Here is a 27,122-nt window from a genome sequence, read left to right as displayed (position 1 = left end):
CAATTTATTTATTTATTTATTTATTTATTTATTTATTTATTTATTTATTTATTTATTTATTTATTTATTTATTCGTATTTTTATACCGCCCTATCTCCCTAGGGACTCAGGGCGGTTCACAGCCAGATAAAAAATATACATATAAATACAAAATAAAACCTCAATTAAAAAACTTATTATAAATGGCCGAATAATTAAAATAGCAATATACATAATAAAACCCATTAAAACCAATTAAAATTTTAAAATCTAGTCCAGTCCTGCGCAAATAAATAAATGTGTTTTAAGCTCGCGGCGAAAGGTTCGGAGGTCAGGAAGCTGACGAAGTCCTGGGGGAAGTTCGTTCCAGAGGGTGGGGGCCCCCACAGAGAAGGCCCTTCCCCTGGGCGTCGCCAGCCGGCACTGCCTAGCCGACGGCACCCTGAGGAGTCCCTCTCTGTGAGAGCACACGGGTCGGTAAGAGGTATTCGGTAGCAGCAGGCGGTCCAGTAAATAACCCGGCCCTATGCCATGGACAATGACTGAAGTATGAGCCAGCTGTGTGGGGCAGCAGCCAAAAAAGCCAACACAGTCCTACAACTGCATTAATATAGAGAGAGAATCAATGGAGGGGTTTCAGATTTTGTTACTACTGGTTCGCTGTGTGCGTGCCTGCCTTCCACACATACGCCCAGCCTTCTGTGCATGCGCCCAGCCTCAAAAATGTGCCTAAATAGGGCAAAATAGAGCAGTGGTGGCGAACTTTTTTGCCACCGAGTGCCCAAACCGGAACATGTGTGTTAATGTGTGTGCACCAGAGCGCCGGAAACCCAAAGACCAGCTGGCCAGTACATACACGCTGTTCCTTGGCCATTTTTCAGGCCATTTTCAGGCTGTTTTCTGGACCATTTTCAGGCCATTTTTCAGTTGTTTTGAGGCCGTTTTGGGGCAGTTTTCAAGCTGTTTTGGCCCCCAAAAAATTGGTTTGGTTTTTTTGCCATTTTTCGAGGTGTTTTCAGGCCATTTGGGAGTCTTTTTCGGAATGTTTTCCAGCCATTTTTGAGAGCCATTTTCCAGCTGTTTTTGGCCCGTTTTCAGGCTGTTTTGGGGGCTATTTTCTGGCCGTTTTTCGAGCTGTTTTCCAGCCATCTTTCAGAAACCAGAAGAGCAGCTGGCAATGATGTGTGTGCCCACAGGGAGGGCTCCGCGTGCCACCATCACGGGCATAGAGCCTGGGCCAGTGGGTGGGCCTACCCGCTATCGGTTCGCCTGAACCGGCTGAATACCAGTTCTGGATAGAATCAAGGTCACGTGACTTATTAGTACCGCTTTATAAACCTTTGGTAAGGCCACACTTGGAATTCTGCATCCAGTTTTGGTCGCCGGGATGTAAAAAAATGATATGTGGAGACTCTAGAAAGAGTGCAGAGAAGAGCAACCAAGAGGATTAGGGGACTGGAGGCTGAAGCATAAATAGAACTCGTAGTTAAGCCCGCTAGGATTCCAAGAGAACCTCTTGCAGGTTGGAGGAATTGAGTATGTCTAGCTTAATGAAAAGAAGGACATGGTAGAAGTCTTCTAATATTTGAGGGGCTGCCCCAAAAAAGAAGGGGAGTCATACTATTCTCCAAAGCACTTGAAAGCAGGATAAGAAGCAACGGATGGAAATACATCATGGAGAGGAGCAACCTGGAACTAAGGAGAAACTTCCTAACAGTGAGAACAATTAGCCAGTGGAACTCCTTGCCACCAGAAGTTGTGGGTGCTCCATCACTGGAGGTTTTTAAGAAGTTGGATAGCCATTTGTCTGAAATGGTGCAGTGTTTCCTGCCTGAAGTTGGAGTAGAAGACCTCCAAGGTCCCTTCCAACTCTTTTCTGTTATTCTGTCTGTGATTCCCTTAAACAACCGTGACAGGAAAGGTCGTAAAACGGGCCCAAACCCATTTAACAGCTGTCTTTGGGGTAAGGGGTCAAGGCTTTTGCAATGGGCTTCCAGGACCACAGCCCTCACCCCCGGGACTCTCCTCACCGTTTATCAGGGATCCGGAAGTCCCGGTAAAGATGCTCGGCTAACTTGTGCTTCCCGTCCAGAATGAGGTTGTAGACGGTGTCGTGCAGAGGAAGGTCCACGTAGGGTTTGTCGAAGTCATCCTGGAAGCGACGCTGTTGGCGCAACAGCTTGATCTGATCTTCAGTAGCCTGGTGGGGCAGAAGAAGGGAAAAGCACGTTGCTTCTCAGGCGGGTCTAGGACAACTAGCCACGGCCAACCCATCACCGCCACCTTGCCACCGCCAACACGCCATAGCCAACACATCATGGCCATCTTGACATGGCCAACACGCCATGGCCATCTTGACATGGCCATCTTGACATGGCCAACACATCATGGCCATCTTGACATGGCCAACACGCCATGGCCATCTTGACATGGCCAACACGCCATGGCCATCTTGACATGGCCAACATGCCATGGTCATCTTGACATGGCCATCTTGACATGGCCAACACATCATGGCCATCTTGACATGGCCAACACACCATGGCCATCTTGACATGGCCAACACGCCATGGCCATCTCGACATGGCCAACATGCCATGGTCATCTTGACATGGCCAACACGACATGGCCATCTCGACATGGCCAACACACCATGGCCATCTTGACATGGCCATCTTGACATGGCCATCTTGACATGGCCAACACGCCATGGCCAACACGCCATGGCTATTTTGCCACCGCCAACACGCCATGGCCTACACATCATGGCCATCTTGCCATGGCCAACACTCCATGGCCATCTTGCCACGGCCAAGTCGCCACAGCCAACCCACCGCCGCCATCTTGCCACGGCCAACTTGCCACGGCCAACTTGCCACCGCCAACAGAAATTCTGGTCACAACTGCAGTCCTGAGTCAATGATGTGCACTCTGGATCAAGCTCCCTTTGGCCCACGGTGCCTGGTGCCCTCACCTTGGCTGCGAACTCATTCTTGGCTTTGTAGTACTCGTCGACCGCATTCTGCAGACTGGCCACACGCCCCTCGATCCACTGAGGAAGAAAACAGACCCTGCACGGTTAATCTACTTGGCAAAAAATGCCTGAAGCTAAAAGTACTTAAATAAACGATCAGAGCAATAACAAGAAGTGGGGGGTCCACCCATTCTCCAAAGCCCCTGAAGGCAGGAGAAGAACCAATAGGTGGAAACTACTAAAGGAGAGGAGCAACCTGGAATTAAGGAGAAACTTCCTGACAGTGAGGACAATGAACCAGTGGAACAGCCTGCCACCAAAAGTTGTGGCAGGCTTCAACACTGGAGGTTTTTAAGAAGAGACTAGACGGCCATTTGTCTGAAATGGTATAGAAGGTTGGACTAGAAGACCTCCAAGGTCCCTTCCAACTCTGTGATTCTCTTCTGTTCTTTTTTGTCTGCTTCCCTTTCCGAATGCTTCCAGGCCCACTTCCGGAGACTTCAGCCAGAACCTTAAGGACTAGAAACTTTCAGAGAGCCAGAGAGCCAATCATTGAACTTAATTAATTTATTGTGGTTTGTCTAATGTTCCCTTTTCACCACAAACGCAAAAGATTTGCAGGCTACTCGGGAGAACGTGCAGTGCAGATGAGATTTTTTTTCCCCCCGGTCTCCGAGGGGCACCCTTCTGGATCGGAGTTCTGCCAGCCGTTTTTCGATTCCCGCTGCCACGTTGCAATGGTACCCACCTTCTCGCTGACGTAGCTGCTACGGACGTGGAAGTTGCCCAGCTCTTGGTGGTTGTCGTCTTGATTGTAGAGATCTTTGAGAGTGTTGGGCTCCTTATGTTTGCAGAACTGAGGAGGGTCAAGATTCGTAGGTGAAAAAAGCTGGGTATTAATTGATTAATCATCCTCATTCTTGTGTGCTATTTGTTTGTTTGTTTGTTTGTTTTATTTAAGGGCGTTTTAATTTTTTTGAAAATTATATTGATCAAATGTGCATGCTTAATAAGTCAAGGGGGCCTAAAACACATTATTTGGAGACTTTTACCTCAGATTTATTTTATTTTATTATTTTATTTTATTTTATTTATTTATTTAATTTTATTATTTCATTATTATTATTATTTTTGTTTACATTTATATCCCGCCCTTCTCCGAAGACTCAGGCCGGCTTACATTGTGTAAGGCAATAGTCTCATTCTATTTGTATATTTACAAAGTCAACTTATTGCCCCCCCCAACGATCTGGGTCCTCATTTTACCTACCTTATAAAGGATGGAAGGCTGAGTCAACCTTGGGCCTGGTGGGACTTGAACCTGCAGTAATTGCAGGCAGCTGTGTTTTAATAACAGGCTTCTTACAGCCTGAGCCACACCGCGGCCCTATTTATTTATTTATTTTATTTTATTATTTTATTTTATTTATTTCCTTATGGGCAGAGTTCGTTGACAGAAAGCCTAGAACAGGGGTCTCCAACCTTGGCAACTTTAAGCCTGGAGGACTTCAACTCCCAGAGTTGAAGTCCAGCCATCTTAAACTTCCCAAATTTGAAAAACATTTTTCCACAACAACGAGAAACCCTTCACACACAGCAAGGAGGCTCAGAACTTGAATTTTGGGCTGGATCACCCAGAATCCTCCAACCCAAAATCTGGAGATTCCTATATTCCCAGATGCGCAGATTAGAGATCCGGACTGTTTCTCTATATCTCGGTCGGTTTCTGCGCAGCCAGGCCAGCATCAGCAACGGAGCGTTTGAAGCCCAAAGCCTCACCTGACGATAGAGACTCAACGCCACGGGCTGGTTCTGCAAAGCCATGAAGAAATCGCCCCGGCTGAGTTCGTCCTTCAGCCGCGAGATAACGGTGTAAACTGAGCAGGGAGAAAAACGGAAAAAGAGAACATTTGCCAGCCTGTTCCCTCTATCCTCCTCTCGGCTGGGGAGGATGGGGCCTGCAATTCGCAGCCGAAATAGCTGCTTAATTTGTTCTTGCGTTTCCCCTGGCAGGATATATTCTAGGGGGAAAAAATTCCCCTTTTTTCCCTTCCTGAGCTGGCCTTAGCATAATCTGCAGGGGCTTCAGAGGGAAAGATTTTTTTTATTTGAATTTATATCCCGCCCTTCTCCGAAGACTCAGGGCGGCTTACACTATGTTAAGCAATAGTCTTCATTCTATTTGTATATTATATACAAAGTCAACTTTTATTGCCCCCCCCAACAATCTGGGTCCTCATTTTACCTCCCTTATAAAGGATGGAAGGCTGAGTCAACCTTGGGCCTGGTGGGACTAGAACCTGCAGTAATTGCAGGCAGCTGTGTTAATAACAGACTGCATTAGCAGTCTGAGCCACAGAGGCCCACAGATTGCTAAAATGGCTGGATATTCTGTATTTTTATTGTGATTTCCTCTCTCTCTCTCACCTACCTATCTCCCTGATATCTCTGTATCTTAATATCCATCTCAATATACTGTATAACTATCATCTATGTAAGTATGTATGTATCCATCCATCCATCCACCTTCATATATATCTCAATATCTTTGTCTCTGTCTCATATCTATCTATCCATTCATCTATCCATTATCTCTCTCTCTCTCTCTCCATATCTACCTACCTTGATATCTCTTTATCTCAGTATCCATTTCAAAATATAACAATCATCTATGTATGTATTTACTCTGTGTATCCATCTTCATATCTCTCAATATGTCTGTCTGTCTGTCTGTCTATCCATCCATCCACACTGAGCTCAATATCTCTGTCTATCTGTATCTACCTACCTACCTACCCACCTACATCTATGTAATCTATCTCATTATCCATCCATCCACCCATCCATCCATATCTATCTATCTATCTCCATCCATCCATCTTGATATCTATCTCAATATCTCTATCTGTATCTACCTACCTATCATCTATGTAATCTATTTCATTAGCCATGCATCCATCCATATCCATCCATCCATATTTTATTTTATTTATTTATTTATTTATTTGATTTTTATACCGCCCTTCTCCCAAAGGACTCAGGGCGGTGTACAGGCAGATAAAAACAGACAAGACAATAATCTATAAAATGCAAAATTTAAAAACTTATTATACTTTGCCTAAAATTTTAAAATATATAGAAATTAAAACCCCGTTTAAAATTAATAATAAAACTATACAATCCATAAAATTTAAGCCAGCCCCGCGCGAATAAAAAGATGCGTCTTCAGTTCGCGGCGAAAGGTCCGAAGGTCAGGTATTTGGCGTAAACCCGGGGGAAGTTCGTTCCAGAGTGTGGGAGCCCCCACAGAGAAGGACCTTCCCCTGGGGGCCGCCAGCCGACATTGCTTGGCGGACGGCACCCTGAGAAGTCCCTCTCTGTGAGAGCGTACGGGTCGGTGGGAGGCATATGGTAACAGTAGGCGGTCCCGTAAGTACCCAGGCCCTAAGCCATGGAGCGCTTTAAAGGTCATAACCAAAACCTTAAAGTGCACCCGAAAAGCGACAGGCAGCCAGTGCAGTCTGCGCAGGAGGGGTGTTACATGGGAGGTACGAGACCCTCCCTCTATCACCCGCGCAGCTGCATTCTGGACTAGCTGAAGCCTTCGGGTGCACCTTAAGGGGAGCCCCATGTAGAGAGCATTACAATAATCCAAGCGAGAGGTAACGAGTGCATGAGTGACTGTGCACAAGGCATCCCGATCAAGGAAGGGGCGCAACTGCCGAACCAGGCGGACCTGGTGGAAGGCCCCCCTGGAGACGGCCGTCAAATGGTCTTCAAACGACAGCCGCTCATCCAGGAGGACACCTAAGTTGCGCACCCTATCCTTTGGGGCCAATAACTCGCCTCCAACAGTCAGCTGCAGCTGCAGCTGACTGAATCGAGATGCCGGCATCCACAGCCACTCCGTCTTGGAGGGATTGAGCTTGAGCCTGTTTCTCCCCATCCAGACCCGTACGGCTTCCAAGCACCGGGACAGCACTTGACAACTTCATTGGGGTGACCTGGGGTGGAGAAGTACAGCTGAGTGTCATCAGCGTACTGATGGTACTTCACCCCAAAGCCACTGATGATCTCACCCAACGGCTTCATGTAGATGTTGAACAGAAGGCGAGAGAATCGACCCCGCGGCACCCCACAAGTGAGGGCCCTCGCGGTCGACCTCTGCCCCCCTGTCAACACCGTCTGCGACCGGTCGGAGAGATAGGAGGAGAACCACCGATAAACGGTGCCTCCCACTCCCAATCCCCCCAGCCGGCGCAGCAAGATACCATGGTCGATGGTATCAAAAGCCGCTGAGAGGTCTAATAGGACCAGGGCAGAGGAATAACCCCTGTCCCTGGCCCTCCAGAGATCATCCACCAATGCGACCAAAGCTGTCTCCGTGCTGTAACCGGGTCGGAAGCCGGACTGGAACGGGTCTAGATAGACGGATTCTTCCAGGTATTGGGGTAGCTGACGCGCCACAGCACTCTCTACAACCTTCGCAACAAAGCGAAGGTTGGAGACTCGATAGTTTCCCAAAATAGCCGGGTCCAAAGAGGGCTTCTTAAGGAGGGGTCTCACCACCGCCTCTTTCAAGGCGGCAGGGAAAACCCCTTCCAACAAAGAAGCATTTATAATCCTCTGGAGCCAGCCTCGTGTCACCTCCTGAGTAGCCAGCACCAGCCAGGAAGGACACGGATCCAATAAACATGTAGTGGCGCGGAGCCTCCCAACAACCTGTCCACGCCTCGGAGCCACAGGGTCAAACCCATCCCAAACAGGCTCAACAAGACGTGCCTCCTCTCCCTCGCTTGGATCATCCCAATTTCGGTCCAGACCATCCCGGAGCTGAGCGATTTTGTCGTATAGATAACCACTAAACTCCTCGGCACGTCCCTGTAATGGGTCATCCCGCACCTCCTGATGAAGGAGGGAGCGGGTCACCCGAAACAGGGCGGCCGGGCGGTTATCTGCCGACGCAATGAGGGTGGAGGCGTAGGAGCGCCTCGCCTCCCTCATTGCCACTAGGTAGGTCCTAGAATAGGACCTAACTAGTGTCCGATCAGCTTCGGAACGACTGGACCTCCAAGTGCTCTCTAGGCGTCTTCTCCGGCGTTTCATCTCTCTCAGCCCCTCGGAGAACCAAGGGGCCGGTCGAGATCTGCGCCGGGTCAGAGGCCGCAAAGGCACGACACGGTCCAAGGCCCCAGCCGCGGCCTGTTCCCAGGCCGCAACTAGTTCCTCAGTCGTGCCGCGGGCCAGATCCTCAGGGAATGGCCCAAGCTCCGTCAGGAACCTCTCAGGGTCCATCAGGCGCCTGGGACGGAACCAACGAGAGGCTCCGTCTCCCTGCGATGGTGGGCGGCGGTTCGAAGTCTAGGCGAAGGAGAAATGATCAGACCATGACATTGGTTCTGTTACTAAATCGTCTAGTATCAGATCATTTAACCACTGACCAGAGATATAAATCAGGTCCAGCGTGCCTCCCCATGTGCGAGGGGCCATCATTTACTCGTATCAGGTCCAAGGCCGTCATGGAAGCCTGGAACTCCCGAGCTGCAGTCGATGATAAGCCAGCTGATGGCAAGTTGAAATCCCCCATAACTATAAGTTTGGGGGTCTCAACTGCCACAGTGGCAAATAACTCCAGCAGCTCGGGCAGGGCTGTGGTCACGCAGCAAGGAGCCAGGTACGTGATCAACAAGCCCAACTGATTCCTATGGCCCCACCTCACATAAAGGGATTCACAGCCGGCAATCTGAGGAACAGTGGCCTCCCTCGGCTCTAGATCTTCCTTAATGACAACCGCCACCCCTCCACCCCTACCCTGGGCCCTCGGCTGATGGAATGCTCGGAAACCTGGGGGGCATAGTTCAACGAGGGGCACCCCCCCCTCAGGCCCCAACCAGGTCTCCGTAATGCCCATAAGGTCCGCGGACTCCCCCTGAATAAGATCACAGATCAAGGGGGCTTTATTTACCACGGACCGGGCATTACATAACATCAGCCGAAGATCCAGGCTCTGAGGATCATGGCCGCCCGAGGAACGGGTAGGGACTAAGGGGCCGGAGCACGTGATCGCTTTTAGACATCGCGCACGTGCTCCCCAAACTCGATACGCCCCCCCCCCTCCGCCATATCTGCCTCTCCCACTTACCGTACAGATTGAACCACCCTCTAGTCCTGGAACAAACCCCTCCCCCCCCTGCCTTCAGACCAGATGTAGTAATGCCGCGAACTGGCACCGGGGCTGGATCCCTCCCCGACGGGTTCTCCCCCCCACCCGTCTTGTCCCTCCCCCCCTTTAAAAAACCCTTGTTTAAAAATCTATTTAAAAAACCCCATACATTCTTCTTAGCAGCATGCCACCTCTCTGGGTCCCAAAACCCTTCGTTGAGGTAGGCCCTCGATAACTTGGAGGGCCATTCCTGCGAGGCGGGGGAACCCCGCAGTTGTAATAGGTCGGTGGACGAATATCTCATGAGAATGTCAAGTTCAAGACAGCAGAAAGTGTACATCCCAAGCCGGCATAGATGTTAAGCAAGTTCTAGGCCCGCAGACTTAGCCACTTCGTCCCTGTCCTCATCACAGACGGAGAAAGGGGGCTGAAATGTCAAACCCACAATCCGTTGAAATCCGGGGAACATAACCGGCCCAAGTCCAGATGATCCAGGAAACAGCCAAGGGGACCAGAGGTCCGGCCAAATCCAATGGCCTCCCTCCTAATAGTTGGTACAATAATATCCTCCTCGGTTGCTGACCGCTAAGATGACATAAAGTCCCCCGGAGACCCGGACTCACTCCGTCCTGAGGAAGGGGCTCGTACAGTTCGGTGGTCAGATGGAAAGCCACACGTAATACCGTTGCCGCTAATGTTGTCACTGCCGCCGCCGTTCCTATGGCCGCCATTATTCACGCTGGATCTATGTTAAGTTCATGATCCAGCCTGCCGCAGGTGGAAATCCTGAGCATGCCGCCAGTGATGAAACAAAAAAGCCTAGGCCGTTGATAGATGTTACGGCGCAGGCTAGGCCTAGCCAAGAGTCAGCTGGGGGGGGGGAAATGGCCGATCTTCGGGCCCTCCAGAACCCAAGCCCGCACGGCCCACCACACTGCCGCCAACATTATGCGCGGCCAGGGATCAAACCAGGGCCTGTCCGGGCGGCTACCCCACCCCGAGATGGCCGCCGCCATCCGCTGACTCACCGGTCGATGGAAATGCGGCCCAAGATCTTGCCGCTGCTGGAAACTGCGGCAGGGGCTAAACATGCCCGAAAGTCAGCTGGGGGGGGGAGAAACGGCCGATCTTCGGGCCCTCCAAAACTCCGGCCCGGACGGCCCACCACACTGCCGCCAGCATTCTGCTCACGGCCGGGGATCTCCAAGCCAGTCCGGGACGGCCGCCCCAACCCCAAAATGGCCGCCGCCATCATCCGCTGCTCACCCAGGACTCCGACCCCGCTCTCGGCAGCCGAGAGACCACCGAGGTCCAAAGACCTCGCTCTCGGCTGCCGGCATGTTGATCGACCTGGGGCCGAAGTCCATGCAGCCCGGCAAGCGGCACAGCGGCATCACGGCCGGGAGCACCGGCCACTGCCCTCATGAGCCTCAGAACGCCGCCGCCGCCATTACACGCATGCGCAGAAGAAAAAAAAAGAAAAAAAAATATCCCTCCCTCCCTCCATATCTATCTATCTATCTATCTATCTATCTATCTATCTATCTATCTATCTATCTATCTATCTATCTCCATCCATCCATCTTGATATCTATCTCAATATCTCTGTCTATCTGTATCTACCTACCTACCTACCATCTATGTAATCTATCTTATTATCCATCCATCCATCCATATCTATCCATCAATAACTATCTATCTATCCATCCATCCATCCATCTTGATATCTATCTCAATATCTCTGTCTATCTGTATCTACCTACCTATCATCTATGTAATTTATCTATCTATCTATCTATCTATCTATCTATCTATCTATCTATCTATCTATCTATCTATCTATCTATCTATCTATCTATCCATCCATCCATCCATCCATTCTCATATCTATCTCAATATCTTTGTCTGTCTCTCTCTCTCTCTCTCCATCCATCCTCCCTCCCCCCTCCGATTTACCCAGGTCGCTGTCCCCACTCTCGATGGCTCTGCTCAATGCCAGCTGGCTTCTATTCATGGTCAGTAAAAGAGGCACCTGCTTCCCCGGTCGGGGTTCATATTCCAGCAGCTGCAAAAAAGCAAAACAAAACAAAACAAAACACAAGGTTTCCATCAGGGAATTCTGGGAGTTGAAAAGTCCACACTTCTTCACCTCGCCAAGGTTGGAAAAAAAAAAAGGCTGATCTGACATGACAACGAATGACTTTGTTCTGGCTGCGTGTGGTTGAGCCAGTCCGTCTGCCGAACGCCCATGAAAGCTGAAGCGGTTTGAAATTTTTTCCAGGAGGTGGGGCAGAGACGAGTCCCTTGCATCTAGAGAACTAGCAGGTCAGGGCAAAGGCCAGGATGGAGAGCCCACCCCTCTGAACTGCCTTTCCTCTAAACATTTCTGCAAACTAAGAAGCTTGCAACCCCTAGAAGCAGAAACCCATTGATTTATTTTTTTCTTTCTTATTTCTTAAATTGTATTTATTTATTAAATGTTTAGGCCGGCCATCTCTGCCCTGCAGGGTGATTCTAGACCAAATCTCGGAAACAATGAGAGGGACCTTAAGAGTCCTAGCGCAGGGGTCTCCAACCTTGGCAACTTTAAGACTTGTGGACTTCAACTCCCAGAGCAAAGCTGGCTGAGGAATTCTGGGAGTTGAAGTTCACAAGTCTTAAAGTTGCCAAGGTTGGAGACCCCCTGCCCTAGTGGATGATCACTTGGTGGCTCAGACTGTTAAGACAGTCTGTTATTAACAGCAGCTGCCTGCAATTACTGCAGGTTCAAGCCCCACCAGGCCCAAGGTTGACTCAACCTTCCATCCTTTTATAAGGTAGGTAAAATGAGGACCCAGATTGTTGGGGGCAATAAAAGTTGACTTTGTATATAAATATACAAATAGGATGAAGACTATTGCTTAACACAGTGTAAGCCGCCCTGAGTCTTTGGAGAAAGGCGGGATATAAATTCAAATAAAAAAAATAAAAAAATGGATGGATGGATGGATGGATTGGATGGAGGGTGGATGGGTGAATTGATAGGTGAATGAATTGCTGGAGGGATGGGTGGATGGGCAGGTGGATGAACTGATGGATGGACAGATGGTTGGATGGAGGGCCTCTGGTGGCTCAACAGACTAAGCAGTCTGTTATTAACAGCAGCTGCTTGCAATTACTGCAAGTTCAAGTCCCACCAGGCCCAAGGTTGACTCAGCCTTCCATCCTTTATAAGGTAGGTAAAAGGAGGACCCAGATTGTTGGGGGCAATAAGTTGACTTTGTATATAATATACAAATGGATGAAGACTATTGCTAACATAGTGTAAGCCGCCCTGAGTCTTCGGAGAAGGGCGGGATATAAATGCAAATAAAAAAAAGAAAAAAATATATGAGCCAGCCGTGTGCAGCAGCGGCCAAAAAAAGCTTTAATTATTCAGAATAGAGTTGGAAGGGACCTTGGAGGTCTTCTAGTCCAACCCCCTGCTTCAAGCAGGTTATCATTTCAGACAGGTGGCTGTCCCGTCTCTTCTTGAAAACCTCCAGTGATGGAAAACCTACGATCCTGGGTTGCGTGAACAGAGGCCTAGAATCAAGATCACGTAAAGTATTAATACCGCTTTACAAAGCCGTAGTAAGGCCGCATCTGGAATACGGCGACCAAGTTTGGTCACCATATTACAAAAAAAAGATGTTGCGACTTTGAAAAAAAATGAAAAGATGATTAGAGGCCCGGAGACAAAAACATAATGAAGAACGGCTGTAGGATTGGGGTTGGGCTAGGCTAGAGAAAAGAAGAATTAGGGGTGACATGATAGCAGTCTTCCAGTATTTGAGGGGTTGCCACAAAGATAAGGGGGGTCAATTTATTTTCCAAAGCACCAGACGGCAGGACAAGAACGGATGGAAACTAATCAAGGAGAGAAGCAACTTTGGAATTAAGGAGAAACTTCCTAACAGTGAGGACAATTAACCAGGGGAACGGCTTGCCACCAGAAGTTGTGGGTGCTTCGTCACTGGAGGTTTTGAAGAAGAGACTGGATAGCCAGAATGGTATTCGGTCTCCTGCTTGAGCCGGGGGCTGGACTAGAAGACCTCTAAGGTCCCTTCCAGCTCATTCATTCTATTCGGAGGCTTCAGTTAGTCCAGAACGCGGCTGCGCGGGTGATAGAGAGAGCCCCTCGTGGCTCCCGCGTGACACCTATCCTGCGCAGACTGCACTGGCTACCTGTGGCCTTCCGGGTGCGCTTCAAGGTTTTGGTGAACGTCTTCAAAGCGCTCCATGGCATAGGGCCGGGCTATTTACGGGACCGCCTGCTGCTACCGAATACCTCCCACCGACCCGTGCGCTCTCACAGAGAGGGACTCCTCAGGGTGCCGTCAGCGAGGCAGTGTCGTCTGGCGACACCCAGGGGAAGGGCCTTCTCTGTGGGGGCTCCCACCCTCTGGAATGAACTCCCCCCGGGACTCCGTCAACTTCCGGACCTCCGAACCTTTCGTCGCGAGCTTAAAACGCATTTATTCATCTGCGCAGGACTGGGTTAGTTTTTTAAATTTATGGGTTTTAATTGGGTTTTTATTATTTATTCTAAACTTTTAATTCCGGCCCAATTGAATAAGTTTTTTAATTGTATTTTAATTGTGTTTATATTGTAACATTATTGTGTATTTTATTTGGCTGTGAACCGCCCTGAGTCCTTCGGGAGAAGGGCGGTATAGAAATTTAAATAATAAATAAATAAAATAAATAAATAAAATAAATATTCCTATTCCTTCTTGGGTGAAGGCCTGTGGCTTCTTGGACCCTTCTGGGGATGGATCAGAACCCATTTCCCTCGAACCTTAATAGCCAGTTCGGGCCGGTTGCTCTCGTAAGCCTGGGTCGCGATGTCCGAATACGAAATGCCCACGGCGTCGCCGAGTTTCTGGTTGATGACTTGGGCCAATTCTTCATCTGATTTGTCTCTCTGTTGAACCTGAGAATGGCGTGGAACAAAGACGTGGGCGTTAAAATGCAATTTCGGGCCGTCCTACACTTAACGACCGTTCGACCGAACGACCGAATGAAGGGACTTAACAACCAGAGCCCAAGTTAAGAGCCGTTGCATCGAGATACAATTTCAGGCTGTTCTCGCGTAACGACCGCTTAGCGACCGTTCAAAATTATGAATGAAGGGATTCTTAACCCAAAGTTAAGAGCCGTCGCAGTGCCCGGTGATCACATGACTATGACCTGGGGGCTTGGCAGGCTGTTCACACTTAATGACGGATTTACAGATCGTACCTTGTAACAGGCCCAGTGGGCCAAAATCCGGCTTATCCCTTGGAATTCGGAGAGACGGAGGTACTCGCAAATCTTGATGGCGATTGGATACAGTCTTCTTAAAACCACCCTAAGATACAACGGCCGAAGGATCAGGTCACACGGCTAGGCTACAAGCCATGGTTTATGACAGGCATGGAACAGGGCTCCATCCATCTCTAACCAGGAGCCAAAAGAGAGCCTCCAGCTTTAGGGACAGGCTACCTTTGGTTACAAAAAAGCCACTTTAGTGTAGTGGTTGATGTGCCAGGTTAGAAACCAGGAGACACTGCGTTCCTGCCCCATTTAAGTTGGGTTATTTTGAGCCAGTCACCAGGTGACGATGAGTTCTAGTCCTGCCTTAGGCACAAAACCAAGCTGGGTGACTTTGGGCCAATCACCAGGAGATGGTGAGTTCTAGTCCTGCCTTAGTCTTCAAAGTCAACTGGGTGATTTTGGGCCAATCACCAGGAGATGGTGAGTTCTAGTCTTGCCTTAAGCATGAAAGGTGACCAGGTGACTTTGATCCAATCACCAGGAGATGGTGAGTTCTAGTCCTGCCTTAGGCTTCAAAGTCAACTGGGTGATTTTGGGCCAATCACCAGGAGATGGTGAGTTCTAGTCTTGCCTTAAGCATGAAAGGTGACAGGTGACTTTGGTCCAATCGCCAGGAGATGGTGAGTTCTAGTCCTGCCTTAGTTGTCGAAGTCAACTGGGTGATTTTGGGCCAATCACCAGGAGATGGTGAGTTCTAGTCTTGCCTTAAGCATGAAAGGTGACAGGTGACTTTGGTCCAATCGCCAGGAGATGGTGAGTTCTAGTCCTGCCTTAGTTGTCGAAGTCAACTGGGTGATTTTGGGCCAATCACCAGGAGATGGTGAGTTCTAGTCTTGCCTTAAGCATGAAAGGTGACCAGGTGACTTTGGTCCAATCACCAGGAGATGGTGAGTTCTAGTCCTGCCTTAGGCTTCAAAGTCAACTGGGTGATTTTGGGCCAATCACCAGGAGATGGTGAGTTCTAGTCTAAGCATGAAAGGTGACCAGGTGACTTTGGGCCAATCACCAGGAGATGGTGAGTTCTAGTCCTGCCTTAGTTGTCGAAGTCAACTGGGTGACTTTGGGCCAGTCACCAGGAATTGGCGAGTTCTAGTCCTGCCTTAGTAATGAAAGCCAACTGGGTGACTTTGGGCCAGTCACCAGGAATTGGCGAGTTCTAGTCCTGCCTTAGTAATGAAAGCCAACTGGGTGACTTTGGGCCAGTCACCAGAAGACAGTGAGTTCTAGTCCCGTCTTAGGCATGAAAGCCAGCTGGGTGGCTTTGAGCCAGTCACTCTCTCTCAGCCCTAAGAAGGTAGCAATGGCCAATCAGTTCTGAAAAACCTTGCCAAAAAAACTATCCAGGATGTCTCGAATGATCAAATCAACCAGACTGAACGGAATAATAATAATAATAAACCATTTTGGCTAATACCGATTCTCAGCCTCAAAGTCCCGTAAGCCAGAGTAGCCCCTAAACTGAGATCGATCAAGATTTGCCCGTTTTTAGATGGAAAAGAGGACAAAATTTAACCCAGATGTGCAATACATTTAGAGGAGAGATAAGTTACCTATCCTCCTTTTTGAAAGACAATACGCAAGAAAGATACTTAAAGGAATGGAAAAAATGGATTGACTATATTCAACGTAGATATCAGACTAAGAGTTATCAGACTGTTTTTGAATGATTATGATGCATTATTCTTGATTGCTTTTGGGGGAAGTTAGGAATTGATGATTGTAGGGGTACAATTAAGTTGGGATGAAATTTTTTTAGCATATGTTTGTTTTATTTTTAACTATACCTTGTGCTCGTTCCGGGAAGTCGGGGGGGGGAGGGGGGTTGTGAAGGGAGGGGGGAGGAGGGGGGGAAAGGGGGGAAAAAAATTTTGTAAAACTTTTTGAATAAAAAAAAAAAAAAAGTTACCTATCCAGCAAAACCTCCTTCGTCAGCTGTTTATATCTGTAAATCATCCGTTAAGAATATTCTAGGATTAGTTGGTTTACGTATAATAATTGCTACCAACTTGCCTTCCATTGAGGACCTGTATACTGCACGAATCAAGAAGAGAGCCGTGAAAATATTTGCAGATCCCTCGCATCCTGGACATAAACTGTTTCAACTCCTACCCTCAAAACGACGCTATAGAGCACTGCACACCAGAACAACTAGACACAAGAACAGTTTTTTCCCGAAGGCCATCACTCTGCTAAACAAATAATTCCCTCAACACTGTCAGACTATTTACTGAATCTGCACTACTATTAATCGTTTCATAGTTCCCATCGCCAATCTCTTTCCACTTATGACTGTATGACTATAACTTGTTGCTGGCAATCCTTATGATTTATATTGATATATTGATCATCAATTGTGTTGTAAATGTTGTACCTTGATGAACGTATCTTTTCTTTTATGTACACTGAGAGCATGTGCACCAAGACAAATTCCTTGTGTGTCCAATCACACTTGGCCAATAAAATTCTATTCTATTCTATTCTATTCTATATTGAAGGGGGGGGGGAGATTGTAAGCTTGTATGTTACCCCTCCCCAAATTACAGGCAGTCCTTAACTTATAACCTTTCATTTAGCAACCCTTTGAAGTTACAGTGGCATCGAGAAAAAAAGTGATTTATGGCCTGTTTCATACTTACGACCATTGCACCATCCCCTGGATCATGTGAGCTAAATTCAGACGTCTGGCAACTCACTCATATTTATGACGGTTGCACTGCACCTGATCCCCTTTTGCGACCTTCTGACGAGCCAAGTCAACCGGGAAGCCAGATTCGCTTAGTGACCGCACGTTTTCACTTAACGAAGTGCAGTGCTTCGCTTAACCGCCGTGAGGTAAAAGGGGGCAAAACTCGCTTAGCAACGGCCCCGCCGAGCGATGGGAATTTTGGCCTCCCTGGTGGTCGTAAGTCGAGGACTACCCGTCTTTTTGTGAAACAGCAGAAACTTTTGATGGACTTTTTTTTGCTCAAAATGGGAGCGAAATTGATTTGAGGAGAAAGCAAGTTTTTCCAGGATGAAATCCGGAGGCAGAAAAAAAAAAAAAAAAAGGCAAAAATCCGGTTTCCCGTGATCTGTTTTGGTTTCGCCCCCAGGAAAGGATACTGATCGTAGCTGAGAGGGATCCCGATCTGGTAATCTCGGACGGCATTAAGCACCCGCAGATCTCGGCAGGTTTCGACAAAGTTTTCCGGCGCAAATTTGTCGATGAAGCATTTTCCAAAAGAGGCAGCCTACAGGTAGAGGGGAAAAAAAGAGGGAATGATTTTCCTCGTTCAGCGCAAGTTTCTAGTCCTTATGGTGTCAAGCAAAGTGGGAAAGCTTACCAAGGGAATTCTGGGATTTGAAGTCCTTGCATTTTAAAGTGTGCAGACTGGGGGATTCTGGGAGTTGAAGTCCACCCATCTTAAAGCATGCTGGCTGGGGGATTCTGGGAGTTGAAGTCCACCCATCTTAAAGCCTGCTGGCTGGGGGATTCTGGGAGTTGAAGTCCACCCATCTTAAAGCATGCTGGCTGGGGGATTCTGGGAGTTGAAGTCCACCCATCTTAAAGCCTGCTGGCTGGGGGATTCTGGGAGTTGAAGTCCACCCATCTTAAAATATGCTGGCTGGGGGATTCTGGGAGTTGAAGTCCACCCCTCTTAAAGCAGGCTGGCTGGGGGATTCTGGGAGTTGAAGTCCACCCCTCTTAAAGCAGGCTGGCTGGGGGATTCTGGGAGTTGAAGTCCACCCATCTTAAAGCAGGCTGGCTGGGGGATTCTGGGAGTTGAAGTCCACCCCTTTTAAAGCATCCTGGCTGGGGGATTCTGGGAGTTGAAGTCCACCCATCTTAAAGCAGGCTGGCTGGGGGATTCTGGGAGTTGAAGTCCACCCATCTTAAAGCATGCTGGCTGGGGGATTCTGGGAGTTGAAGTCCACCCATCTTAAAGCATGCTGGCTGGGGGATTCTGGGAGTTGAAGTCCACCCATCTTAAAGCATGCTGGCTGGGGGATTCTGGGAGTTGAAGTCCACCCATCTTAAAACATGCTGGCTGGGGGATTCTGGGAGTCGAAGTCCACCTGTTTTAAAGCATGCTGGCTGGGGGATTCTCAGAGTTGAAGTCCACCCATCTTAAAGCATGCTGGCTGGGGGATTCTCGGAGTTGAAGTCCACCCATCTTAAAACATGCTGGCTGGGGGATTCTGGGAGTCGAAGTCCACCTGTTTTAAAGCATGCTGGCTGGGGGATTCTCAGAGTTGAAGTCCACCCATCTTAAAACATGCTGGCTGGGGGATTCTGGGAGTTGAAGTCCACCCATCTTAAAACATGCTGGCTGGGGGATTCTGGGAGTTGGAGTCCACCCGTTTTAAAGCATGCTGGCTGGGGGATTCTGGGAGTTGAAGCCCACCCATCTTAAAGCATGTTGCCTGGGGGATTCTGGGAGTTGAAGTCCACCCATCTTAAAGCATGCTGGCTGGGGGATTCTGGGAGTTGAAGTCCACCCGTTTTAAAGCATGCTGGCTGGGGGATTCTGGGAGTTGAAGTCCACCCATCTTAAAACATGCTGGCTGGGGGATTCTGGGAGTCGAAGTCCACCCATCTTCAGGTTGTCAAGTTTGCTAACCACTGGTCTATGCCAATCTTTCCTCTCTTCTCCCACCTGAGCAGAGGGCTGGGCCCAGACCCCCTGCAGGGATTTTCCTGTCCCCCTTACCTGGAGCAGAGCTTTCTGGATGGGCGGGGAATGTTCGTAGCTGGCGGCTTTAATGCACTGCTCCACTGCCTCGGGAAGCAGTTTCTGGTCCTTGATTTCACGCAGGTATTCATCCGCCTTCTGGCTTTCTTTCTGATAAGAGAGAAGGTGTAGAAATGATACAAGGGCTGATGATGATGATGATGATGAATCAATTGACTTTCTTATTTACCATTACACAGAGTATATATAGCATTTCATAGTTCAGCTAACATATGTGTTACAGAAAAAACAATGGCTACCAACCTGCCTTCCATTGAGGACCTGTATACTGCACGAATCAAGAAGAGGGCCGTGAAAATATTTGCAGATCCCTCACATCCTGGACATAAACTGTTTCAACTCCTACCCTCAAAACGACGCTATAGAGCACTGCACACCAGAACAACTAGACACAAGAACAGTTTTTTCCCGAAGGCCATCACTCTGCTAAACAAATAATTCCCTCAACACTGTCAAACTATTTACTGAATCTGCACTACTATTAATCTTCTCATAGTTCCCATCACCAATCTCTTTCCATTTATGACTGTATGACTATAACTTGTTGCTGGCAATCCTTATGATTTATATTGATATATTGACCATCAATTGTGTTGTAAATGTTGTACCTTGATGAACGTATCTTTTCTTTTATGTACACTGAGAGCATATGCACCAAGACAAATTCCTTGTGTGTCCAATCACACTTGGCCAATAAAATTCTATTCTATTCTATTCTATTCTATTCTATTCTATTCTATTCTATTCTATTTTATTCTATTCCATTCCATTCCATTCATTATTCTTATTCCTGTTCTATGCTATGCTATGCTATTTTCTATGCTATGCTATGCTATTTTCTATTCTATTCTATTCTATTCTATTCTATTCTATTCTATTCCATTCCATTCCATTCCATTCCATTCCATTCCATTCATTATTCTTATTCCTGTTCTATGCTATGCTATGCTATTTTCTATGCTATGCTATGCTATTTTCTATTCTATTCTATTCTATTCTATTCTATTCTATTCTATTCTATTCATGATTGGCTAATATTATCTCCAAGGCACAACAATTGGTTAGTTAGCAACTTCTGCTTTCAGGAATATGCATGCAAGGACAACAAATGTTTCATCTTAAACTTTGTTTCATCTTGTACCTTTGTTTTATGCTGGGAACATTGATTAACTGAGGTTTGCCATCCAAGATAAGGCGGCTGCCTACATTCCGACACGTACAAGATGATGTACAAAGTATTAACCCTACAGAAGGACGCAACCGGTTTAAATTTGGGGTTCAACTGTGGTCATAAGTCAAGGACTACCTGGGCAGAATTGACCACAACTGAGCCCGAATTTTATGTTGCTATGCGAGGCAGACGTTAAGTGAGTTTCCCCCCCCCTTTTACGACCGTTCTTGCCACGATCGTTAAGCGAATTCCTGCGGTTTTTAACTTATTTAACGCTGTCACTAAGTGAATCAGGCTTCCCCCTTGACTTTGCTTATCAGAAGGTCGCAAAGGGGGATTACACGACCCCGGGTCACTGCGACCGTCATAAATGTGAGTCAGTTTGCCAAGCAGGTCTGAATTTTGATCACGTGATCATGGGGAGAGTGCAGCAGAAATAATTGTGAAAATCAGGGATAAGTTGCTTTTTTTTAAAATCACGTGACCACGGGGGGGGCCTGCAGTGGTTGTAAGTGTGAAAAACGCCGTGAGTCCCTTTTTTTTCAGTCCCGTTGTAACTTTGAACGGTCACTAAACGAACCGTTGTAAGTCGGGCACTGCTTGTATCTACAATTGAGGCTTAATAATAAAACTTTTCCTTAAAATTATAACCGGGGGCCTTTCCAAGCAATTGCCCCTTGTCCCCCAAAGTCACGGATCCATTTGTGAAAATCCCTGCAGCGATTAACACCAGGAGTGTACAGTCAGTCCTCGACTTACAACAGTTCACTTAGTGACCGTTCAACAGTTCACTTAGTGACCGTTCAAAGTTTACAACGGGACTGGGAAAAAAAAAGTGACTCATGGCGTTTTTCACGCTTATAACCACTGCAGCCTCCCCCGCGGTCACGTGATTTACATTCCGACGCTTGGCAAACGGACTCGCATTTACGACTGTTGCAGCGTCCCGGGGAGGGGGGGGGTCACGCGATCCCCTTCTGCGACCTTCTGACAAGCCAAGTCACGGGGGGAAGCCCGATCCACTTAACAACCGTCTGACTCTCTTAACAACGGCACTGATTTGCTTGACGAGTGTGGCGAGAAAAGTCATAAACTCATTTACCGTACTTTTTGGAGTATAAGACGCACATTTTTACCCCCCCCAGAAGAAAGTGGAAATTTTGGTGCCTCTTATACACCAAATACAGCTATTTTGGGCCTCCTGAAGCCACGCCCCTCACGTCCCATTTTTTTGCAAAAATCGGGCTTTGGGAGGCCTGCAGAGCCCTCCCGGGGGCCGGGGAGGGCAAAAACTTTTTTTTTTTCTTGCTTACCTCTTCAAAATTTCGGTGTGTCTTATAGTCCGAAAAATATGGTAACAAATTTCCTACTTAACAACATCAATTCCGGCCTCCATTGTGGTCGTAAGTCGAGGCCAAGGGAAATTTTTCTAGCATTTTTCGTTCCATCGTTGTCTTATTTTACCTCATATTCTTTCTGCGCTTCAAGCAGCAAGGCCCCGGGCGACATGGAGGCGATTTTGAAGATCTCCTCGCTGGCCTCTGAAGAAGAAAAACAGGGGTGGGAAGTCTCGACTATCGACTACTTAAAAGTCGGGGGAAGTTTCTAGTCCTCTTTGTTCACGGTCAGGCTATTTAGACGTCGGGGGGAAAGTTCCCAGTCCTCTTTGTTCAGCCAGGAAACCCACCTGGGATCTCGTGCAGGAATTCGTGGGTGGAGCGAGAGAAAATGCGCACCCCGTCCAGTTCTGGGACCAGGTGCGAATCCTCACTCAGAGGGTATCTGAGGGTTGGCGTTAAAGGAATTGAGGAGCTGCTCTTTGAAAATCAATAGATTTCCCCCCCCACACACACTTCAGGAGAGCCCATAAGTTGGAGAACTCCAGCCACATCCTAAGGTAGACTGCTTCAAACTAGGGAGGCTCCGCCTTCTCCCCTGTTGCAAGTCACGTTTTTCAGGGCTGTGGTGAGTTTTGAGGAAGGATACTGAATGCTTTGCTGGTCGCTTCCAGCAACCACAAGGCACCGGTCCCAGGCCATCACAACGGCATGCTGCCGGCTGTGTTGTCGCGTACACCTGTCACGTTCAGAAGAAAGAATAAGAGAGCAGGAAGGGGCCTTGGAGGTCTTCTAGTCCAACCCCCTGCTCAAGCAGGAGACCCTCTTACCATTTCAGGCAAATGGCTGCCCACAGTCTCTTCTTAAAAACCTCCAGTGTTGGAGCACCCACAACTTCTGGTGGCGAGCTGTTCCACTGGCTAATTATTGTAACTGTTAGGAAATTTCTCCTTCGTTCTAAGTTGCTTCTCTCCTCGATTAGTTTCCATCCATTGTTTTTTTTTCTCCTGACTTCAGGTGCTTTGGAGGAAAACCTTACCCCCCCCTCCTCTTTGGGGCAGCCCCTCAAATAATAGATGATGCTATCATGTCTCCCTAGTCCTTCTTTTCATCAAGCTAGACCAGTGATGGCTAACTTTTTTGCCATTGCGTGCCAGGAGACCGGTGGGAGTGGGGGGCGTGTCACGTGCGCACATGCCCACACCCATAATTCTATGCCCCCACGCAATGCATTAATAATAATAATAACAACAGAGTTGGAAGGGACCTTGGAGGCTTTCTAGTCCAACCCCCTGCCCAGGCAGGAAACCCTACACCATCTTAGTCAGATGGTTATCCAACATTTTCTTAAAAATTTCCAGTGTTGGAGCATTCACAACTTCTGCAGGCAAGTCGTTCCACTTATTAATTGTTCTAACTGTCAGGAAATTTCTCCTTAATTCTAAGTTGCTTCTTTCCTTGATGAGTTTCCACCCATTGCTTCTTGTTCTGCCCTCAGGTGCTTTGGAGAATAGCTGGACTCCCTCTTCTTTGTGGCAACCCCTGAGATACTGGAACACAGCTATCATGTCTCCCCTAGTCCTTCTTTTTATTAAACTAGACATACCCAGTTCCTGCAACTGTTTTTCATATGTTTTAGCCTCCAGTCCCCTAATCATCTTTGTTGCTCTTCTCTGCACTCTTTCTAGAGTCTCAACATCCTTTTTGTACTGTGGTGACTAAACCTGTTGTAAGTCGAGGACTGCTGGTAATCGGTTTTAGGAAAAGGCTGAAGGGGTTGGGGGTTTTGGGGATGCTTACCAGGCCATCTGCTTGGGAGGGGATCGGTAGTCGGAAGTGAATTCAGCCATTTTTTCCTGGCGGGAAGCAAAAGAGAAAGAAAACTATATCAAAAAATATTTGCTTCGCTGTCTAAAGCTGGCCGGCAGGGGAATTCTGGGAGTTGAAGTCCACCCATGTTGGCAGGGAATTCTGGGAATTGCAGTCCACACATGCTAGTAGGGGAATTCTGGGAGTTGAAGTCCACACACACACTGGCAGGGAATTCTGGGAATTGCAGTCCACCCATGCCGGCAGGGGAATTCTGGGAGTTGAAGTCCAGCCATGCTGGCAGGGAATTCTGGGAATTGCAGTCCACACATGCTAGTAGGGGAATTCTGGGAGTTGAAGTCCATACACACACTGGCAGGGAATTCTGGGAATTGCAGTCCACCCATGCCGGCAGGAGAATTCTGGGAATTGCAGTCCACCCATGCTCGCAGGGGAATTCTGGGATTTGGATCTCACCTTTAAGTTCGACCGGCCCATCCAGACGTAGCCGGTGTCGGTGAAGAGCGCCAAAAACCGGTGGTTGAACGACACGGCCATCCTGAGGAAGGAGCCGGCGTGCGGGCTGAGCCCAGGCAGGGTCTACAGTAAGGAAAGGAGACCACACGGCTAAATTCAAGACCCCGCTGCCTTTCCCCGCGTTGACTGATCCCTTTACGGTGCAGGTAATTGACTTACGGCCACCACCGGGCCCACGATGTGGTCATTAAGTGAGTCGGGCCCAATTTTATGACCTTCTCGCGGTGGCCGTTAAGTGAATACGTTTGTTGTTAAGTGAATCCCGGTTTCCCAGGATTGGAAAGACCAACAATTTCAGAATGAAAGGATCTTTCATTGCATCCTGGACATAAACTGTTTCAACTCCTACCCTCAAAACGACGCTATAGAGCACTGCACACCAGAACAACTAGACACAAGGACAGTTACTTCCCCAAGGCCATCACTCTGCTAAACAAATAATTCCCTCAACACTGTCAGACTATTTACTGAATCTGCACTACTATTAATCTTCTCATCGTTCCCATCACCAATCTCTTTCCACTTATGACTGTATGACTGTAACTTGTTGCTGGCAATCCTTATGATTTATATTGATATATTGACTATCAATTGTGTTGTAAATGTTGTACCTTGATGAACGTATCTTTTCTTTTATGTACACTGAGAGCATATGCACCAAGACAAATTCCTTGTGTGTCCAATCACACTTGGCCAATAAAAAATTCTATTCTATTCTATTCTATTCTATCTGGGCTCACGCACCACTGGGTTGTAGGCTGCGTCATCCAGGAGGTACAATTCTTGTCCGACCGCAAGGAGAATGTTGGTGACCCTGTTTTGACAAAGGACCGTCCAGCAGGAGGGGGGGGCTTGAAGACCTGGCCGGAGAGGGGAGAAAAGAGGTCATCCATCTGAGCTTTGAGGAGAAGAAATGTTCAACTCCGGTCTGGATAGCGACCGTTTTTTTTTTAAAAGCATTTCACAAGCGAGGGAGGAGTGTGGGTAGTCCTTGGCTTACGACCACCATTGAGCCCCAAATTCCCCTTGCTCAGCGGGATAGTTGTTAAGCGGGCTTTGTCCCACTTTATGACCTTTTCTTGCCACCGTCGTTAAGTGAATCATTGCAATTAAGTGAGGAATACAGTCGTGAAGGAAATCTGGCTTCCCTGCCAACTTTCGTTTGTTGGAAGGTCGCGAAAGGGGATCACGTGATCCCGGGACACCGCGACCGTCATAACTATGAGTCAGTTGCCAAGCGGCCGAATTTTGATCATGTGGCCACTGGAATGCTGCCACGGCCGTAAGTGTGAAAACGGTCGTAAGTCCCGTTTTTCAATGCCGTTGTAACTTTGAATGGTCGCTAAACGACCATTGTTGTAAGTCGAGGACTACATGGAACGATGTATCCTCCGTTTCAGATGAGTTTTTGCCCTTCAGAGCTCCAAGGGTTCGCTTCTGACTAGATTCAGACTCCTGAACCACGAGGCCTAGAAACCTGAGACTTCATTTCGTACGAAACGTTGGGGAAAAAATCCCATTTCAGCAAGTACAAGTAACCCTCAACTTGCAACAGTTTGTTTAGCGACCGTTCCAAGTTGCAGTGGAAAAAAGTGACCCATGACCCTGTTGTAGCCTTTCCACCATGGTCACATGATCAAAAGCCAGACGCTTGCCAAAACGGACTCACACTTATGACGGCTGCAGTGTCCTGGGGGGGGACGGGGGTCATATGATCCCCTTTGGCGACCTTCTGGAAGCTTTCAAGAAGAGACCGGGCTGCCCTCTGTCAGAAATGGTGTAGGGTCTCCTGCTTGGGGGAGGGAGGGGGGTTAGACTAGATGTCCTCCAGGGTCCCTTCCAACTCTGTTATTATTCTATTATTCAGAAGTTGTGGGAGCTTCATCCCTGGAAGCTTTCAAGAAGAGACTGGGCTGCCCTCTATCAGAAATGGTGTAGGGTCTCCTGCTTTTGGGGGGGGGGTTAGACTAGATGACCTCCAGGGTCCCTTCCAACTCTGTTATTATTCTATTATTCAGAAGTTGTGGGAGCTTCATCCCTGGAAACTTTCAAGAAGAGACTGGGCTGCCCTCTGTCAGAAATGGTGTAGGGTCTCCTGCTTTTGGGGGGGGGTTAGACTAGATGACCTCCAGGGTCCCTTCCAACTCTGTTATTATTCTATTATTCAGAAGTTGTGGGAGCTTCATCCCTGGAAGCTTTCAAGAAGAGACTGGGCTGCCCTCTGTCAGAAATGGTGTAGGGTCTCCTGCTTTTGGGGGGGGGTTAGACTAGATGACCTCCAGGGTCCCTTCCAACTCTGTTATTATTCTATTATTCAGAAGTTGTGGGAGCTTCATCCCTGGAAGCTTTCAAGAAGAGACTGGGCTGCCCTCTGTCAGAAATGGTGTAGGGTCTCCTGCTTGGGCGGGGGGTGGGGGGCGGGGTTGGACTGGATGACCTCCAAGTTCCCTTCCGACTCTGTTAATCCTCTCTTAAAAAGCCAATATGGAAGCCAGGTCCACTTAGCAACTGTGCAACTGACTTAACTGCTTAACCAACCTTTCGCTTAGACGCCGGAACAATTTTGGCCGTAAAGTCGAGGACTACCTGCGCGGGGAAACCAAGTCAGTCCTTCACACACACACACCCCGGGACGGTGCGTTAGGACGAGGGAGCCGCACCTGGCACGACGGGGAGCTTCCGCAGTTTCATGTCGTAGATGTTGTTGGCCAAGCTGAACCGGTGTTGAAGGGCCGACAGAATAGCCAAGCCGGTGCCGTAGGCCGTGTAAAATGCCCTGGCCTCCAGCACACGTTCCTGCATCACGTCCTGACGTGACAAGAGAGAAAGAATGACGAATAGAAATAATAGAAAAAGAACCTGAAGGGACCTTGGAGGTCTTCTAGTCCAGCCCCCTGCCCAAGCAAGAGAGCCAATACCAGGGGTGAAATGATCCCGGTTCGGAATGGATCGCCCGATCCGGTAGCGATGGCGGCGGGTGGTTCGGAGAACCAGTAGCAAAACCTACCTGCCCCCCCCCCACATGCCCAGCTGAGCCGCGCGATCATCAGAGGCTTTTTAAAAAAAAAACTTTTAAAAGCAT

At 48.2% G+C, this 27,122-nt stretch overlaps 1 protein-coding gene across 3 annotated transcripts in view; it reads right to left on the bottom strand.

Moving 5' to 3' along the window:
- Positions 1–27,122, bottom strand: part of VPS16 (VPS16 core subunit of CORVET and HOPS complexes) — a 42,606-nt gene that overhangs the window by 8,462 nt on the left and 7,022 nt on the right. For all 3 annotated transcript variants that reach the window (XR_009156220.1, XM_058192016.1, XM_058192017.1), the window contains 17 exons: positions 26,701–26,848; positions 24,785–24,900; positions 23,981–24,103; positions 23,495–23,550; positions 22,344–22,433; positions 22,045–22,139; positions 21,822–21,898; positions 19,145–19,276; positions 17,556–17,683; positions 16,360–16,395; positions 14,379–14,487; positions 13,936–14,070; positions 11,073–11,181; positions 4,733–4,830; positions 3,702–3,809; positions 2,954–3,031; positions 2,010–2,179 (listed from right to left, as the gene is read on the bottom strand). Coding sequence is in view for 2 of the 3 variants with exons in the window: in XM_058192016.1 (XP_058047999.1) it covers positions 2,010–2,179; positions 2,954–3,031; positions 3,702–3,809; positions 4,733–4,830; positions 11,073–11,181; positions 13,936–14,070; positions 14,379–14,487; positions 16,360–16,395; positions 17,556–17,683; positions 19,145–19,276; positions 21,822–21,898; positions 22,045–22,139; positions 22,344–22,433; positions 23,495–23,550; positions 23,981–24,103; positions 24,785–24,900; positions 26,701–26,848 (1,808 nt within the window). In the remaining variant the exon portion in view is untranslated. The remainder of the gene's footprint in view (positions 1–2,009; positions 2,180–2,953; positions 3,032–3,701; positions 3,810–4,732; positions 4,831–11,072; positions 11,182–13,935; positions 14,071–14,378; positions 14,488–16,359; positions 16,396–17,555; positions 17,684–19,144; positions 19,277–21,821; positions 21,899–22,044; positions 22,140–22,343; positions 22,434–23,494; positions 23,551–23,980; positions 24,104–24,784; positions 24,901–26,700; positions 26,849–27,122) is intronic.

The sequence above is a fragment of the Ahaetulla prasina genome, chromosome 8 (genome assembly GCF_028640845.1).
Source record: "Ahaetulla prasina isolate Xishuangbanna chromosome 8, ASM2864084v1, whole genome shotgun sequence".
NCBI lineage: Eukaryota > Metazoa > Chordata > Lepidosauria > Squamata > Colubridae > Ahaetulla > Ahaetulla prasina.
Note: the sequence above shows the minus strand (reverse complement) of the source record. Positions and strands in the feature narration are given on the sequence as shown.